The sequence below is a fragment of the Pan troglodytes genome, chromosome 6, assembly GCF_028858775.2.
Source record: "Pan troglodytes isolate AG18354 chromosome 6, NHGRI_mPanTro3-v2.0_pri, whole genome shotgun sequence".
Lineage (NCBI taxonomy): Eukaryota > Metazoa > Chordata > Mammalia > Primates > Hominidae > Pan > Pan troglodytes.
Genome location: NC_072404.2, coordinates 159,021,776 through 159,037,470, shown reverse-complemented (window position 1 = coordinate 159,037,470; position 15,695 = coordinate 159,021,776). Strand labels below are relative to the sequence as shown.

The following is a 15,695-nucleotide window of genomic DNA, read 5'->3' as shown; positions in this document are numbered from 1 at the left end:
GTTTTCCCGTTCTGCTCTTTCTGGCTGCTTGTAGTTAGAAAAGAAGTGATTTCCTGGAAATGCATGGGGCTAGAAAGGGAGCTGAAACATAAATTAGCGGTGTTTATCCAAGATGACGATGCTCCTGCTTTGTCAGGTTTGCTTCCTGTCCCTGCCAGTTATTAGCTAGGAAACGTGGGGAAAATTGCCTCGCTTTTCCAAACTCCATCTTTAAAGTGAGAATAGTAACTTTCAGGTTTATTATAATGATTGAAAGAGATAATACATATGTTAAATACCTAACATATATTAAACCTTATTAAATAGCAGCTACTTTCATTGTTTTCCACACTTAAACATTGTAAACAGATATTATACAAGATTTAAATATTGGTAACTAGCTGTCTGAGATCATTAATATTGCCCTTAGGATATTGTCAAATCAACTGTTGAAATTTACCTGATATACTAACTGCTATGCTTACTCACTTTTCCCTCCCTCCCTCCCTGCTTCCCCCTCCCTTCCCCCTCCCTCCCTCTGTCATCCCCTTCCTTCCTTCTTTCCTCCTTTCCTTTCTTTCTTTAGTTTTCTTTTAAGAAATGCCTTTTTATGAAAATATTTCAAAAGGAATTCAAGTTTATTTTGAAAAAATGCACACCAATACAGAAATATAGAGAGGAAAATGGCAACTCATCCTCCTCCCCACACCACCAGCTCCAGCCTCATGCCTCTGGACCAAGGTAGCCAATCCTAAAAGTTTGACATGGATCATCTCAGATGCTTATCTATGTGTGTGTGTGTGCTCTGCACATTGATTTTTTAGTTAATGTATCATGTTGGAGAATGTCCACCTTTTTACTTTATATTTTTGCAACAAGTTAGCAGAGCACAACCTTCTAGGGTCTCAATGTCTTGTCTTCAGGATGCAGGACAATTGTCTTCTGGCTGTAAGTAAGCTTGTAAGTCATTCTGATCAAATCATCTCCATCATTTTTTTTTTTCCAATGGATGCTGTGAATACATTACCATCTCCAAATGTAATGTCAATTCATATTTTTATTTTCTTTGTAGCAGTTCTTGCTTTCAGTATTGTGTTTTTGCAGGACATAAAAATTAATAAAAATTTAATTTTTGTTAGTGTAACTTTAATCCATAGAAAATGTTCATTTTTAATTTTTCCTCTTTGAAATCACTTGCATCCCTTATTAATGCTGATATGTCTGCTTTTTTGTTTTTATATTTTTTAAAATAAAACTTTGTTGATTTTGTCATTTTCAATGCTTTTATGTTTAGTTTCAGGTGTGTCTTTTATAAGCAGCTTATATCCAGATGTTTTTAACCCAATCTAACAGCTTCTATGAGATGGAAATTCAATGCATTCATATATACTGTGATGATTCAAATGTATTTCTTGCTCTTACCCCCTTTTAATTTTATTTTCTATTTTTATGCTTTATTTCTTTTTACATTTTTCCTTGGTTGCCACTAAGTTCTATCCATTTCTTAAATTTCCTCAACACATTTGTAGATTATACATTTTACTGCTATTTTTGGAGCAGTTATCTTAAATTTTAAATTTAATGTTTAATTACCTGAGAAATATAATTGTACATTCTCCTTATTTAAAGAAACAAATTATTGAGGCAAAAGCCCTTTTCATCATCTCCTTCAATGTCAGTCCTTTCTCTCTATCTCACAATCCAAAAGAAAACACTCTTATCAGTTTATTGTGGTTGTTTCCTGACATTTTGGACATATATTGACGTATGTTTACTTTGCTTTATATTGTGTCTTCCATAAGTTGCATCACCAAGTTCTGCTATTTTTGAAATTGTTTTACTCAACAAATGTTTTGAACATCTTTCCTTGTTAATTAACATAGGTGGACCTATTCTTATTGACTGATAAATAGTAATCCATCATATGATTAAATGCCAATTTTTATTTGCATTCATATTAGTGAATATTTAACTTCTTCATACTTTTTCACTATTACCAACAATTTGCAATGAACTTCCTAGTACTGCCTCCATTTATACTACTATAGGCTGTTTCTCTTTTTAATGTTATTGGATACTGCCAAAATGATCTCCAGTTTTTATGAAAGATTAGTTTTCTCCACACTCTTGCCAACACTTAATATTGTCAGCTTTTGAAACATTTACTAATTTTCTGGGTAAAAAATGTTATTATATAATTTGCATTTGTGTGATTATATCTTTTCAAATGTTGAATATCTCACTTGGATTTCATCTTTCATGAACTGTTTGAGAATATACTTTAAAAATATTTTCTGTTTTTTGATTTTCTGTTTATCCTTAGAAATTGCTCATATATTCTGAATTCTAATTTTGTATCTGTTCAATCTGTTACAAATATTTTTCTCTCAGTGACCTCACCTTCTTTAACTTTATTTATGCTGCCTTTATGCTAAGAAGTTGTTGGTTTTTTTCTTTAATTCTATGTGGTTCTTGCAGCTTTTGTCAACCATTCTAGTCACTTCCTAGATTCCCAATGCTACTGTAGTTTGTGTGTGTGGGCATGTGGATGAATATATGCAGTCATTTTAATTAGCTGTGGAGAGGATATCTGCAAGTAACTGCAGCTTTCCATATTGAAGTTTTACTATCGTTAGCTGAGGCTTTGCCAGGTGCCTGTGAGAAGATGCTAAGAACACTTAGAGTGGAATTTTTTATTATTAAGTCTTGTAGCTCAATGTCATTAACTCCCCAAAATATCTTGAGTTCCAACAGGTAACAAAAAGCCACAGGCAGAACTGATACCTGAACTCTATGACATTTGCCATGTGAGTCTGAAAATGGGATGACAAAACTAAGACATGCCATCTCCTCATTTTCATGCTGAAAAGAAATTAAAGAGACTCTGCACAAGAGTTACATTTTTCAATAATGTTTTACTACTGGAATAAATAAACTATACTTTTAAAAAAATATAACATTTAATTTTTAATTATAAGAGAAGTAGATGTTAATTTTAAAATTTGAGAGAATAAAGTTTTATAAAGATAATTAAAATGACCTAAAATCCCACCAGCCAAGACTACCACTGAAGACATTTTTTTTAAACAAAGATATTTTGATAAATATGCTTTAGGTTCTGCTTCTATGTCTGGTTTCATGGTTTTTTATTTTTTTTGCCCCAAAATTTGGCTTATTTAGAGCATGGTATCCTGGAATCTAATTTTAAAACTTTTTCCATTAAGCATTTTTCAAATTACGTAATAATTATTTTAATCACTATATGGTTTGCAATCTATTGTTAACCATAATTTATTTAACCAACCTCCTATTGCTTGACATTTACAAGCAATATATACAAATTGTTTTAAAAAAATTCTTGAAATACAAAGCCTTTTCTTGATTCATTACATTTTGACCATTCCTTAATAAGAAGAAGTGAATACTCTAACCAGATCTAAGTGAAGTTTTAAAAACAGTGTGTGTTTGTATAAATCTTCAAGCGTAGTGTTAAACAATTTACTTGTGATGTGTTCCTAGATCAGAACTACCCTATGGAGAGTCCAGATTTGGTGTTTTTACAGCCTTCCTTTGCAGAAAGTTAGATCGAGAAATTCATAAGCAGTACTACTTTCTCTGGGGATAATAAACTAGTTTTTCTAACTTTATTTGTTTATATGTTTAATTATTTTAAAAGTCAAGAAACTGAAGCCAAAATATTCAACACATGGTTGACTAAATGGGAGGAATTCCTGGAGGTGTTCATTTAGAAAATGTGGATTTTAAGACATGCAAGTAAGGGCACTACCTCTATAGCGTTTCCTCAAATCTATGACAAATTGATTGTGAGAAATGCCATTATTTTATGTATCACTAAGAAAGACCAGGCCGGGCATGGTGGCTTACACCTGTAGTCCCAGCACTTTGGGAGGCTGAGGCTGGCAGATCACAAGGTCAAGAGATCCAGACCATCCTGGCCAGCATGGTGAAACCCCGTCTCTACTAAAAATACAAAAATTAGCTGGGTGTGGTGGCACGCACCTGTAGTCCCAGCTTCTCGGGAGGCTGAGGCAGGAGAATTGCTTGAACCCGGTAGGTGGAGGTTGCAGTGAGCCGAGATTGTGCCACTGCACTCTAGCCTGGCGACAGAGCGAAACTCCATCTCAAATAAAAAAAGAAAGAAAAGGAAAGAAAGAAAGAAAGAAAGAAAGAAAGAAAGACAGACTAAACGTTGCCAATTAAATGATAATATGCCATCAGTTGTAAAAAAAGTGAAAAAATATGCCTTAAACATGATAAAAATAAATGATATTAGCATGCTAAAATCCTAATATTAGTAAGAATGTGAAGATTGACATGAACCATGCAATCTTCTTACCTGCACATAGATTTCTCTACTCAATGAGTTCGATTCAGTGGCTCATTAACTGACTGTAGCCTCATTGTTTCTCCTGTCTCTTCCAGGTGTGGGGAGGATGTCAGGCAGGACCAGCAGCAGCTCCTGGAGGGGATCTCAGAGCTGGACATCAGGACAGGGGGAGTCCCCTCACAGCTGCTGGTGCATGGAGCCCTGGCCTTCCCTCTGGGGCTGGATGCCTCACTCAACTGCTTCCTGGCGGCTGCTCACTATGGCCGGGGCCGGGTGGTCCTGGCTGCCCACGAGTGCCTGCTCTGTGCTCCCAAGATGGGGCCCTTCTTGCTCAATGCAGTGCGCTGGCTGGCCAGAGGCCAGACAGGCAAAGTTGGGGTGAACACAAATCTAAAAGATCTGTGTCCTCTCCTATCGGAGCATGGCCTGCAATGCAGCCTGGAGCCCCATCTGAACAGCTACTTGTGTGTCTACTGCTGCAAGGCGTACAGTGACAAGGAGGCTAAGCAGCTGCAGGAGTTTGTGGCTGAGGGTGGGGGGCTGCTGATTGGGGGCCAGGCCTGGTGGTGGGCCTCCCAGAACCCTGGCCACTGCCCCTTGGCTGGCTTCCCTGGTAACATCATCCTCAACTGCTTTGGCCTCAGCATCCTGCCTCAGACTCTCAAAGCAGGCTGCTTCCCCATTCCCACCCCTGAGATGAGAAGCTACCACTTCCGCAAGGCGCTCTCTGAATTCCAGGCTATACTGAACCACGAGAATGGGAACTTGGAAAAGAGCTGTCTGGCAAAGTTGAGAGTTGATGGTGCAGCCTTCCTACAGATTCCTGCGGAAGGGGTCCCTGCTTACATATCCCTGCACAGGCTCCTGAGGAAGATGCTACGAGGGTCTGGCCTCCCAGCTGTAAGCCGGGAAAATCCAGTTGCCAGTGACTCCTATGAGGCTGCCGTGCTCTCCCTGGCCACTGTGCTGGCTCACTCTGGAACTGACTGCTCCCAGCTGGCCCAGGGGCTTGGCACCTGGACCTGCTCCTCCAGTTTGTACCCCTCAAAACACCCCATCACCGTGGAGATCAACGGAATCAACCCAGGTATGAAAACAGGAGAGAGTGCCCAGAACATTAAAGATGTAGGGGAAAGCGGGATTGGCTGACACTACACAGGACATTGCAGGTACTTACCCTCAGGAAGATTGACCCCATTCTTTTTTTTTTTTGAGACAGAGTCTCACTCTGTCATCCAGGTTGGAATGCAGTGGCGCGATCTCAGCTCATGCAACCTCCACCTCCTGGGTTTAAGCAATTCTCCTCTCTCAGCCTCCTGAGTTGCTGGGACTACAGGCACACGCCACCATGCCTGGCTAATTTTTGTATTTTTAGTAGAGAGGGAGTTTCACCGTAATGGTAAGGCTGGTCTGGAACTCCTGACCTCAGGTGATCCACCTGCCTCGGCCTCCCAAAGTGCTGGGATTACAGTCGTGAGCCCCTGGGCCCAGCTGACTCCATTCTTCATCAGGTCTTTCAAGAAGATGGGGATTGGGACACTGCTTAAGGTTTAGAGGGGATGAGTCTAAGAAGTGTGGATGATTTGAAATACACAGGGGAGAAGCTGTACCACTGCGAGGGGCTGGGAGGCCCCAAGTGGAGATATACTCACATAGGAAGGAAGAACTGAGCCTTCTCTGTGACTTTTGCCAGGCAACAATGATTGCTGGGTGAGTACCGGGCTCTACCTCCTGGAAGGACAAAATGCAGAAGTCTCACTGTCTGAAGCTGCTGCCTCTGCTGGCCTGAGGGTAAGGTCTGAACACCCACATCTGCCACCTCTCAAAACCGTAGAGCTGTGTCATTCTCATCCACTGTCTAGTTCCAGCTCATGGCAATGCTGCCAGGAGTACAGAGATGGATTATTCTGCCCATTTTACAGATTTTACAGATGAAGCAGCTAAATTTCAGGGCATCTAAGTGAGTGACTGAAGTGCCTAGTGTTATCAAGCAAGAGAAGCTCACTGCAGAATGGACTAGAAGCCAAAACTATGACATTTGAGTTTTTCACCAAAAAAAACCAAAAAAACAAAAAAACAAAAAAACAAAAAAACAAAAAAAAACATTTTATTGCAATTTGATTAACAAGGAGACAGGAGCCCAGCTCAAATCTGTCCCACTGTACTTATTTTAAAGAGTTACTTTAGTAGAAAAGGTGTAGGGAGTGGATTCTGTGATTAGTAGGTGATTGATGGAAAGAAAAGGAAGGGCTGGAAAATCCTCGGGCATGGGTAGTTACCTCTTCATGCCTCCTCATGGGTCCCATGTGCAAACTCAGAGGGAGTTAGTATGAAACATGCGGTAGAAATTTGGGCTGTGTGTCAGCAAGCTCATTCTGCACAAACTCTGGTTTTATCTCTTTATCTTGACACCTGAAGGGTGTGCATAATCCCATCACTCCCCAAAATATGCCCTACATGCAGAATTTAAATTCATCCTGCCTCCTTGACTCTGAGGGCCACTTCCTACCACAGCTAGGGTCCCTTTTCTGTCAGCATTCTTTCTGGAGCTTGCTTATATCAAACCTAAGAAAAGCAACTCCAGGACTCCAGACAAAACAGATCTCCACCCATCTGGCGGCCAGAAAGGGAAGCTCTGGGCAAAGAGGGAAAGAGAATCAACCTCACTCACTCTGGATGGGCCTCCTGTGTGTTCACAGAGGACAGAGCAGAGTCCCCCAGCTCATCCTCAATATCAGCGTCCCCAGACTGGCTTAGGTCCTGCTAGAAGAGCCCAGGATTTTGCCTGGCAGAAAGACACAAGACCTTTGCCAGGATCAGCCTGGTCTCTCACCAATTCATGTCAGGTGAAGACTTATAGTGGAGCTGTTTAAATCCTTAGAAAAATGATTTTAAATGCCTTGAAGTCCAAATGACTTTGGAGTTCTAAAATTTCATAAGTTTCCATGCCTAGCACATAGAAAAGGGAAGCTGGGGTTTCATGGGCATGTTTGTCTAATACCTTCCATCTACACAACCTCACACACACATCACAAGGCATCACAAAGACTCTAATTCCTCCAACGCTTGGTGGAATCACCTGTCCAGGTACAGATTGGCTGCCACACCGATGACCTAACCAAGGCCAGGAAGCTATCTCGAGCCCCCGTGGTGACTCACCAATGCTGTATGGACAGGACTGAACGGTCAGTCTCCTGCCTCTGGGGCGGCCTCCTCTACGTCATCGTGCCCAAGGGCAGCCAACTAGGCCCTGTGTCTGTCACTATCAGGGGAGCTGTGCCTGCCCCATACTACAAGCTGGGTAAGTGGAGTGAACATTTAGGGAGGAGGAAGAGCGGCAGATGCCGTGGGAACTGTGGGGTGGTTGCTAAATGGGAGAGGGATGAGGTTTGGTGGAGAGAAAGAGGAAGAACTGTTGGGAGGGAACATGGAGGCAGAAGATATGGAATACCCTGTGTCCATGGAGACTTCAGGGCAGACAAAGAGAAGAGTCAGAAGCCTTTTCTTCACTTTACAGCCTATAGACGCCTGTGATAGTAGTTCATTATTGCAATGTTCTTCCAGAGTTCAAATGGTATTTTTCAGCTCAAGGGAAGTGGGAGAAGTGGGTGTGGTAGGTTCCATGATATTTATTCCCAGGTAAGACATCGCTGGAGGAGTGGAAGAGGCAGATGCAGGAGAACCTGGCTCCCTGGGGAGAGCTGGCCACGGACAACATCATCCTGACAGTGCCAACCACAAACCTCCAGGCCCTGAAGGACCCCGAGCCTGTGCTCCACCTCTGGGATGAGATGATGCAGGCTGTGGCCAGGCTGGCGGCTGAGCCCTTCCCTTTCCACCATCCCGAGAGGATTGTGGCTGATGTGCAGATCTCAGCTGGTGGGTGCTCCCAGGGAATCCTCCTAGTCAGTGGAAACCATGTATCTATTACTTTTCCTTTTATGAATGTCCAAAATGTGTAAGCATAATTTTATTAGTAAAGCAAGGGAAAAAGATATAAAAGACATTGACCATGAGGGGGATGAAAGAATGTTTACATGTGAAAAACAAATTATTGACATCTACAAGGTGGGATTTCACTGGATGGTAGAACAATCTCAGAAAACGTTGTATTGGGAATTCATAGATGGCAACCAGAGTCATTTCAAGGACAACATAGAAAATCAACTATTTTCTTCAAACATAAGCCAGAGTTGAAAATGAAAAGAGGAAATACGTAAGGAGGTTTATGGTAAGTACTGAGTGGTTAAAAAGAAAGAGGTACATAGGAAGAAAAATAAGGAACTCTGGATCCCACATGGGGAAAGTTCTTTGGACCTCAATTTTCATACCTTCAAATAAGGACAAAAATTATCTCTGTCATAGAGTGTAAATTTGGACAAAAGTAGTATACATGGGGAAGAAAGAATGACACTGTTCTAGCCCTCAAGGATCTCAGATCCAGTCATAGGACATCATATCTCAGACTGACATGTAAAGGACATTCACACACACAAAATGAAGGTGTCGAATTACAGCAAGAATGACTATGTAAAGTATAACCAAATTCTCCAGGGCCAGATTGAGGAGGAGGCCACAACTCAGGTGTGAGAGACTAAGAAGGGGATTAGGTACTATTCAGTTTCTGACCAAGTAGGGGAAAGCTATTTGCTTTCCAATCAGCACAGAGATTCTGCAATTATTGGGGATAACCAGAAAAGTCCAATAATGGAGAAGAATGAAGGAGATAGTTTGGGCGGACCCTCCTCAATGCTCATCTCTTCCTTCTGTGTTCCCAGGCTGGATGCATTCAGGATACCCCATCATGTGCCACCTGGAGTCTGTGAAGGAGATCATCAATGAGACGGACATGAGGAGCAGGGGTGTGTGGGGCCCCATCCATGAGCTGGGCCACAACCAACAGCGGCATGGATGGGAGTTCCCCCCACACACTACTGAGGCCACCTGCAACCTTTGGTCAGTCTACGTGCATGAAACAGTCCTGGGGATCCCCAGGGCTCAGGCCCACGAGGCTCTGAGCCCTCCAGAGCGAGAGAGGAGAATCAAGGCCCACCTGGGAAAGGGAGCCCCCCTGTGTGACTGGAATGTGTGGACAGCCCTGGAAACATATCTACAGGTACTGAGCAGAAATTCTGGGAGAAGGGGATGACCAGACCCCTCAGTCATGTAGCGACCTGGATCCCAGTAGCTCTCCACCTCCTTCACCACTCCACCAGCCTGGACCTCCACCTTCCCTGGAAATGAGAGGGACTGGGCTGCAGGGTGGTGCTTCTTGGGTTATACCCCTCTAAGGCAGAGAGAATGGCACCTGTCTCACTCACCTTCTGATTTTGCAATGTAAGAGGAAATGAAAAATATTATGAAAAAATAGAAATATAGCATATTATTCAAGGGCAGAAACTCTATTAGACATTCCTGCAGCTGAATCACAGCTCTTGCCCTCACTGGTTTTGTTCTTGGTATCCTAATAAGTGTTCCATAAATGGTCATTGTTTTGTTTAGTTTTGTTTTGTTTCACCTGAGTTTTATGAGTCAAATGAGTTACCCTTTTTTATAATAACAGAGGGTGTCTGCAATGCAGCTGCATTACAATAAGAAGGCATTGTTGGAGACAAATCTGCTAACAAGGGTCTCATCATCCATCACCCCACTTGAAGCCAAAATGATTTAAAATGAAGAGCCAGTCAACCCAATAGTAGAACACTGAATTCATAAAGCAAATCTACTTCCTGTGAAATAAACACAAACCCCTGCCCCCTCCGCTAGCCCTGCATTGAATGTCGATGTTTTCGAGTTGTCAATGTTGTTCCCCTTTCAGATCTCCTGCAATGTCTCCCACAGCTCTATGGATAGGAGCTGTCTGGCCCACTTTTCACAGAGGCACACACTATTTTAAAGAATTTAAGCAATCTCTCCAGTAGCCCCCATTTAAGTGAAGGACCTAGAACTTAAAATCAGGACGTAATGACAAGCCCCAGGCTTTCACATTGCCATACCCTCTCTTAGTTTTTTGTGCCTTTCACTAATTTTCTGAAGAGTGAATGTGAGACAGTCCCAGTCAATGAGGTAACTTTGTATTGCATTCATTTCCATATCCTTAGATAGCAAGTCTGGGGGTATACAGGACCACTGACCACAATGGTAGGTTGCCCCTAAACTGTAAGTTTAAGCCCTAATTCTGTCCTAGTCTGCTACCTACTCACTGTGGAGCCCTGAATATCAGTTCTCAATAGCTCTAAAGAGACCAAGTCTGAGACTTGGCCTCAGGATAAACAGGCACCTTCTGACTCCTCTTCCTGCTAGAGGGCTTCTCCCCAGCATCCGTGCCGCTGCTGCCTTAGCTCAGGCCTCGTTAGTCTTCCCTCAGTGTATTCCAGTAGCCTTCTAAGTTGTCCCAGCATCTTGCCTCAATCCTCTATGATCCATCTTCCTTACACTCCTTCCAAAATAATGTTAATACTCTGTCTATCAAATGCTTACAGTGTTCTCTGGCACATATAGGGTAAAGTCAAAGCTCATCAGCAGGGCATAGGAGGCCCTTCATGACCAGCCTCACCAGCACCTCTAGCTACATCTCCTACTGCTCTCACCTCCACATTTACCCTTCAGCATGCCAACCTGCTTATGGTTATGGACACATCTTGCTGTTTTGGCTTCTGTGCCTCCCCTTGTTTGCTTCCTGCTGCTGAATCATGCTGGAACATCTTGTCCATTAGCTGTCAAGTCACCTGTCCAAATTCAGCTCTGTTGTCCCTTTCTCTCCTGGACATCACCTCCTTGATAAACCAACAGTTTTAGCAATGTGTTTATTTACGTGTGTTTCTCCCTTTGGCCAGTGTTCTCTAGAAGGACAAGAGCTCTTAATGATGTTTGCCTAGCACAGTAGCTGGCGGTGTGTGGGTGTCTAATACATGTTAAATGTTTAATAAATGCTTAATTTATTGATGTATTGATTAATAAGTGTCAAAGAGCAAGCCAGTGAGAACAGATGAGCAATAATAAGGATACGACAGTGAGACTCTGAGGGAGGCTTGGCTTCGGTGGTGTTATCTGTCCTTGGGCTTTTATGAGCTACAGTCAGAGAATGCTCATCTATTAAAGGGAGAGTGGGGATGTGAAACCCCAGATCCCCGCTAACTGGAAATTTGTATAATCTTAGTAAACAAGGGCCTTCTGCCAAGGGCTTTCCGGAGAGCTGCCCCTTATGAAGTATGAGCCACTCTCATTTTTAGCCCCTCGAGACAGGCTGGATTTTTTTCTTTTTCTGCCCTAAATGCAGTGTTCTACAGAGCAATTTTGTATCATTGCAGATAGCCACAGGTCCGAGATGGCTATTAAAAAATAAGGATTATTATGATGTCTGGAAAGTATAGTATTGGAGGTTCGCAGCTTTTAGAATCTCAATAGGCCAGATACGTAGGAAGTGAGGGTTTCTCATCTCAGTCAGGCCCAAACCTGTCCTGATGCTGAGGAAAACACTTGAGATCTGGGAAGACAATTGTTTAAAGATACTAATAGTGGACATTTCTTGAGTATTTACCTCTATTCAGACATTAGGTTTCCCCTGAGCACCCCCACTAGATTCAGGGGGTGTTGTTTTGTGGCCAAGAGGAGGAATGAGCCAACAAGATTGCATTATTGTGCAGGGGCAGAGTGGGGAGATAGGGGCACATACCCAGGATGAAGGTAACGATTGAGGGGAGGTGATCATGTGAATGAAATATAATTAAGAACGCACATGTCACGTCACTTTTGCAAACTTGACACCTCATTCTGTTCCTTCTTTCCCTTTTCAGCTCCAAGAGGCCTTCGGGTGGGAGCCATTCACCCAGCTCTTTGCTGAGTACCAGACCCTCTCTCACCTCCCCAAAGACAACACTGGCAGGATGAATCTATGGGTGAAGAAGTTCTCTGAAAAAGTGAAGAAGAATCTGGTTCCCTTCTTTGAGGCCTGGGGCTGGCCTGTCCAGAAGGAGGTGGCTGACGGCCTGGCCTCCCTACCAGAGTGGCAGGAAAACCCCATGCAAGTGTACCTCCGTGCCAGGGAGTAAAGGATGCCCCACAAGGCGGGAGAGAAAAGGCAGGGTCACGCCGTCAACTCCACCATGGGGCTTTGGCCATGCGTGCTCAGTATCTGGAGCCTGAATCCCGCTTCCAAGCCTGACCACTAGATGGTGGCCAAGGTCATAAGAAAAATGGAACCCCTTTCTGTAAAAGGTGCCTTGTGCTTCTTTTTATTGTTTTTCTGCTTACACTATTGCTTTCCCCAAGAGACTCACTTCACCTCTTAGTCTTCCAGAGAGGATCTTTCATCCTGCCATCCTGAGGCTTTTATTTTTGACCAATAGCTCTAAAGACCACGGGTTCCCATAACAACCTGATATCCCTTTCTCATCCCTGCCATCCCTGAACAAGGCTTCTAATTTATTATGCTTTAAGAAGTTTTCAAATAGCAAGGGAGACACACTGGAATAGTGGAGAGAGCCCCAAACCAGCTTTGGTTCTATGGAAAATCACTCCACCTCTCTGTTTCTGTCTTCACATCCATGACATCCATGACATGAGGATACAAATCTTTTCCTTGCAAAGCTGTTGTTTGATTTCTCCTGGTCCCATAGTGGACTGTTACGGTGTCTAGTCTAGCGTGCACATCCTGGGTGCTGAATCTCACTTCAGTGTTGACCCCCTTGGGGTTAGCATTCAGTCCTTGTATATTTAGAGAATGTCAATGTTTTCCCAGACATGGTATCAATAATGGTAGTTGTCAGCAGTATCCTAGCCCTTTCTACATTTTTTCTCCCACTTCTGGAAGGATTCTCGGGTATAACCTAACCCAAAGAAAAATGGCATGTGCTCAAACTGAGTGTCACAGAGCTGTGGGGTTGGGTCTTTGGGATTAGCTCCATCTTCCAGGGTTTGCCCTTTGCCCTTCAACCAAAGGACAAAGTCATGTTAACAGCTGCTACTAAGTCTATATGCCCATTCGTTCATACCACAAAACAGGCATCTGACTCCTCTGGTCACCACGGAATCAAGGCACTGTCAAGTGGTGGGGGGTCCACAGGCACAGTGGGCTTCACTCTGGAACAGGATTACTGGGTGCAGCGGATGTAATCCTCACTTAATCAACCCACACCCCAGCATCCCCTGAGCTTTGTCTTAATCTCATTCTAGCCCATCTTGACTCTTTGGTTAGAGGGAGTTCTCATTGGAGATTTGTCTCTGGGATTAATGAGTGTATGCCTAGCTACTTTCTCCAGTTTACTTTTAGACCATATTGTTGTTTGTTTTGAATACCATTCCTTAGGCTTTGTTGAGAGTAGAGTGGCTTCCCATTAGGAGAACTAATTTAGGGCATGTCTTTTGTTGAATCCCGTCAGCATATTTAACAAATTCCCAATTCTAGATAATTTCCTTTTATTTCTCTAGTACCCTTTGCCAGGGGCTTTACACATCAAAGGTGTTCATGAAGTATTTGTCAAAGGAAAGAACAGTAATGACACCTAACACATAATGAGTGATTAGTATGTTCCAGGCATTGCGTGAGCTATTTACTGTGAGTGATTTAATGTTATCTTCCCAGCAGACCTCTGGGGTAGGTACTAGTATGATCCCCATTTCGTACATGAGGAAACTGACACTAAGGGACATAAAATAAGTTTTTTGAAGTCACAAAGTGAATAAGAGGAAGAACCAGGGTTTAACTGAAGCCCATAGCAATGAAAACATTGTGGAACTTATTCTTCATGAATGGTTTACAATTTAAACAAAATGTCACCTAGAAAATGGATGAAAATATGTTCAACCAGGTCTGGATTTTTCCAATGTTTACTACTGAATTTTCATTCAATAACAAGTTTAACTTCCAAAAGGTGTTGGTATCTGATTGTCTGCCTGCCTCAGAATGTGATTTGTCTGCCTTTGGGTAATCCAGCCTTGGGTAGAGAAGGAATTTGAACTCAGGAAATTCAACTCCAGAACTGATGTTCTTTTTTTTTTTTTTTCCTTTAAGTTCTGGGATACATGTGCAGAATGTGCAGGTTTGTTACATAGGTATACATGTGCCATGGTGGTTTGCTACACCTATCAATCAATCATCTAGATTTTAAGCTCTGCATGCATTAGATATTTGTCCTAATGCTCTCCCTCCCATTGCCCCCAACCTCCCGACAGGCCCCAGTGTGATGTTTCCCTCCCTGTGTCCATTTGTTCTCATTTTTCATCTCCCACTTATGAGTGAGAACATGTGTTGTTTGGTTTTCTGTTCCTGTGTTAGTTTGCTGAGAATTATGGCTTCCAGCTTCATCCATGTCCCTGCAAAGGACATGAACTCATTCTTTTTCATGGCTGCATAGTATTCAATGGTATATATGCCATATTTTCTTTATCCAGTCTATCATTGGTGGGCATTTGGGTTGGTTCCAAGTCTTTGCTATTGTAAATAATGCTGCAATAAAAGTATGTGTGCATGTGTCTTTATAGTAGAATGGTTTATAGTCCTTTGGGTATATACCCAGTAATGGGATTGCTGGGTCAAATGGTATTTCTGGTTCTAGATCGTTGAGGAATCATCACATTGTCTTCCACAATGGTTGAACTAATTTACACTCCCAACAACAGTGTAAAAGCATTCCTGTTTCTCCACAGCCTCACCAACATCTGTTCTTTCCTGACTTTTTAATGATCGCCGTTCTAACTGGCATGAGATGGTACCCCATTGTGGTTTTCCGTTCTAACTGGCATGAGATGGTACCCCATTGTGGTTTTGATTTACATTTCCCTAATGACCAGTAATGATGAGCTTTTTTTCATGTTTATTGGCCACATAAATGTCTTCTTTTGAGAAGTGTCTGTTCATATCCTTTGCCCACTTTTTGATGTTTTTTTGTTGTTGTTGTAAATTTGTTTAAGTCCCTTGCAGATTCTGGATATAAGAACTTGTCAGATGGGTAGCTTGCAAAAATTTTCTCCCATTCTGTAGGTTGCAGAACTGGTGTTCTCAACAGTGATGTTAGGGTAAAATGATGGATATTGCTGGGTTTAATAGATTGCCCTAGAGACAGAGACAATATCTGGCTTCTTACACACACACACACTTCCTGGTAGAAGTTGGAGCCTGTAGCTCCTTGTCTCTCATACAGAGAGACTGTGACTTTGCCTCTTGTTTTTAAGTTTATAGTTAATTGTAACTGCAGTATTCTCAGATTATTTTGTCTATTCACAGAAACTAATTTGCTGCCAGTGATAGGGATAATCCCTGATTTCTGAGACATTTACTTCCATAATTTCACAGTTCTAAGTCTAGAAAAATTATTGGAAGAAAATTATTGGATGGTCTTGGAACCAACCCAAAGAAAAAAACATGTCC

At 42.4% G+C, this 15,695-nt stretch overlaps 1 protein-coding gene across 5 annotated transcripts in view; it reads left to right on the top strand.

Annotated features, from left to right (window-relative positions):
* The window catches only part of TCAF2 (TRPM8 channel associated factor 2), a 30,901-nt gene extending 16,090 nt beyond the window's left edge, over positions 1-14,811 (top strand). For 3 of the 5 annotated variants that reach the window (XM_009454435.4, XM_009454432.3, XM_009454434.3), the window contains 6 exons: positions 4,423-5,414; positions 6,021-6,118; positions 7,415-7,628; positions 7,967-8,206; positions 9,106-9,443; positions 12,124-14,811. In XM_009454435.4, the coding sequence (XP_009452710.1) occupies positions 4,423-5,414; positions 6,021-6,118; positions 7,415-7,628; positions 7,967-8,206; positions 9,106-9,443; positions 12,124-12,378 (2,137 nt within the window). In that variant the 3' untranslated portion in view covers positions 12,379-14,811. Of the gene's footprint in view, positions 1-565; positions 721-4,422; positions 5,415-6,020; positions 6,119-7,414; positions 7,629-7,966; positions 8,207-9,105; positions 9,444-12,123 lie in introns of all 5 variants that reach the window. The other 2 variants (XM_063815708.1, XM_063815709.1) reach the window with 1 other exon arrangement.
* Positions 14,812-15,695: the final 884 nt, after the last annotated feature.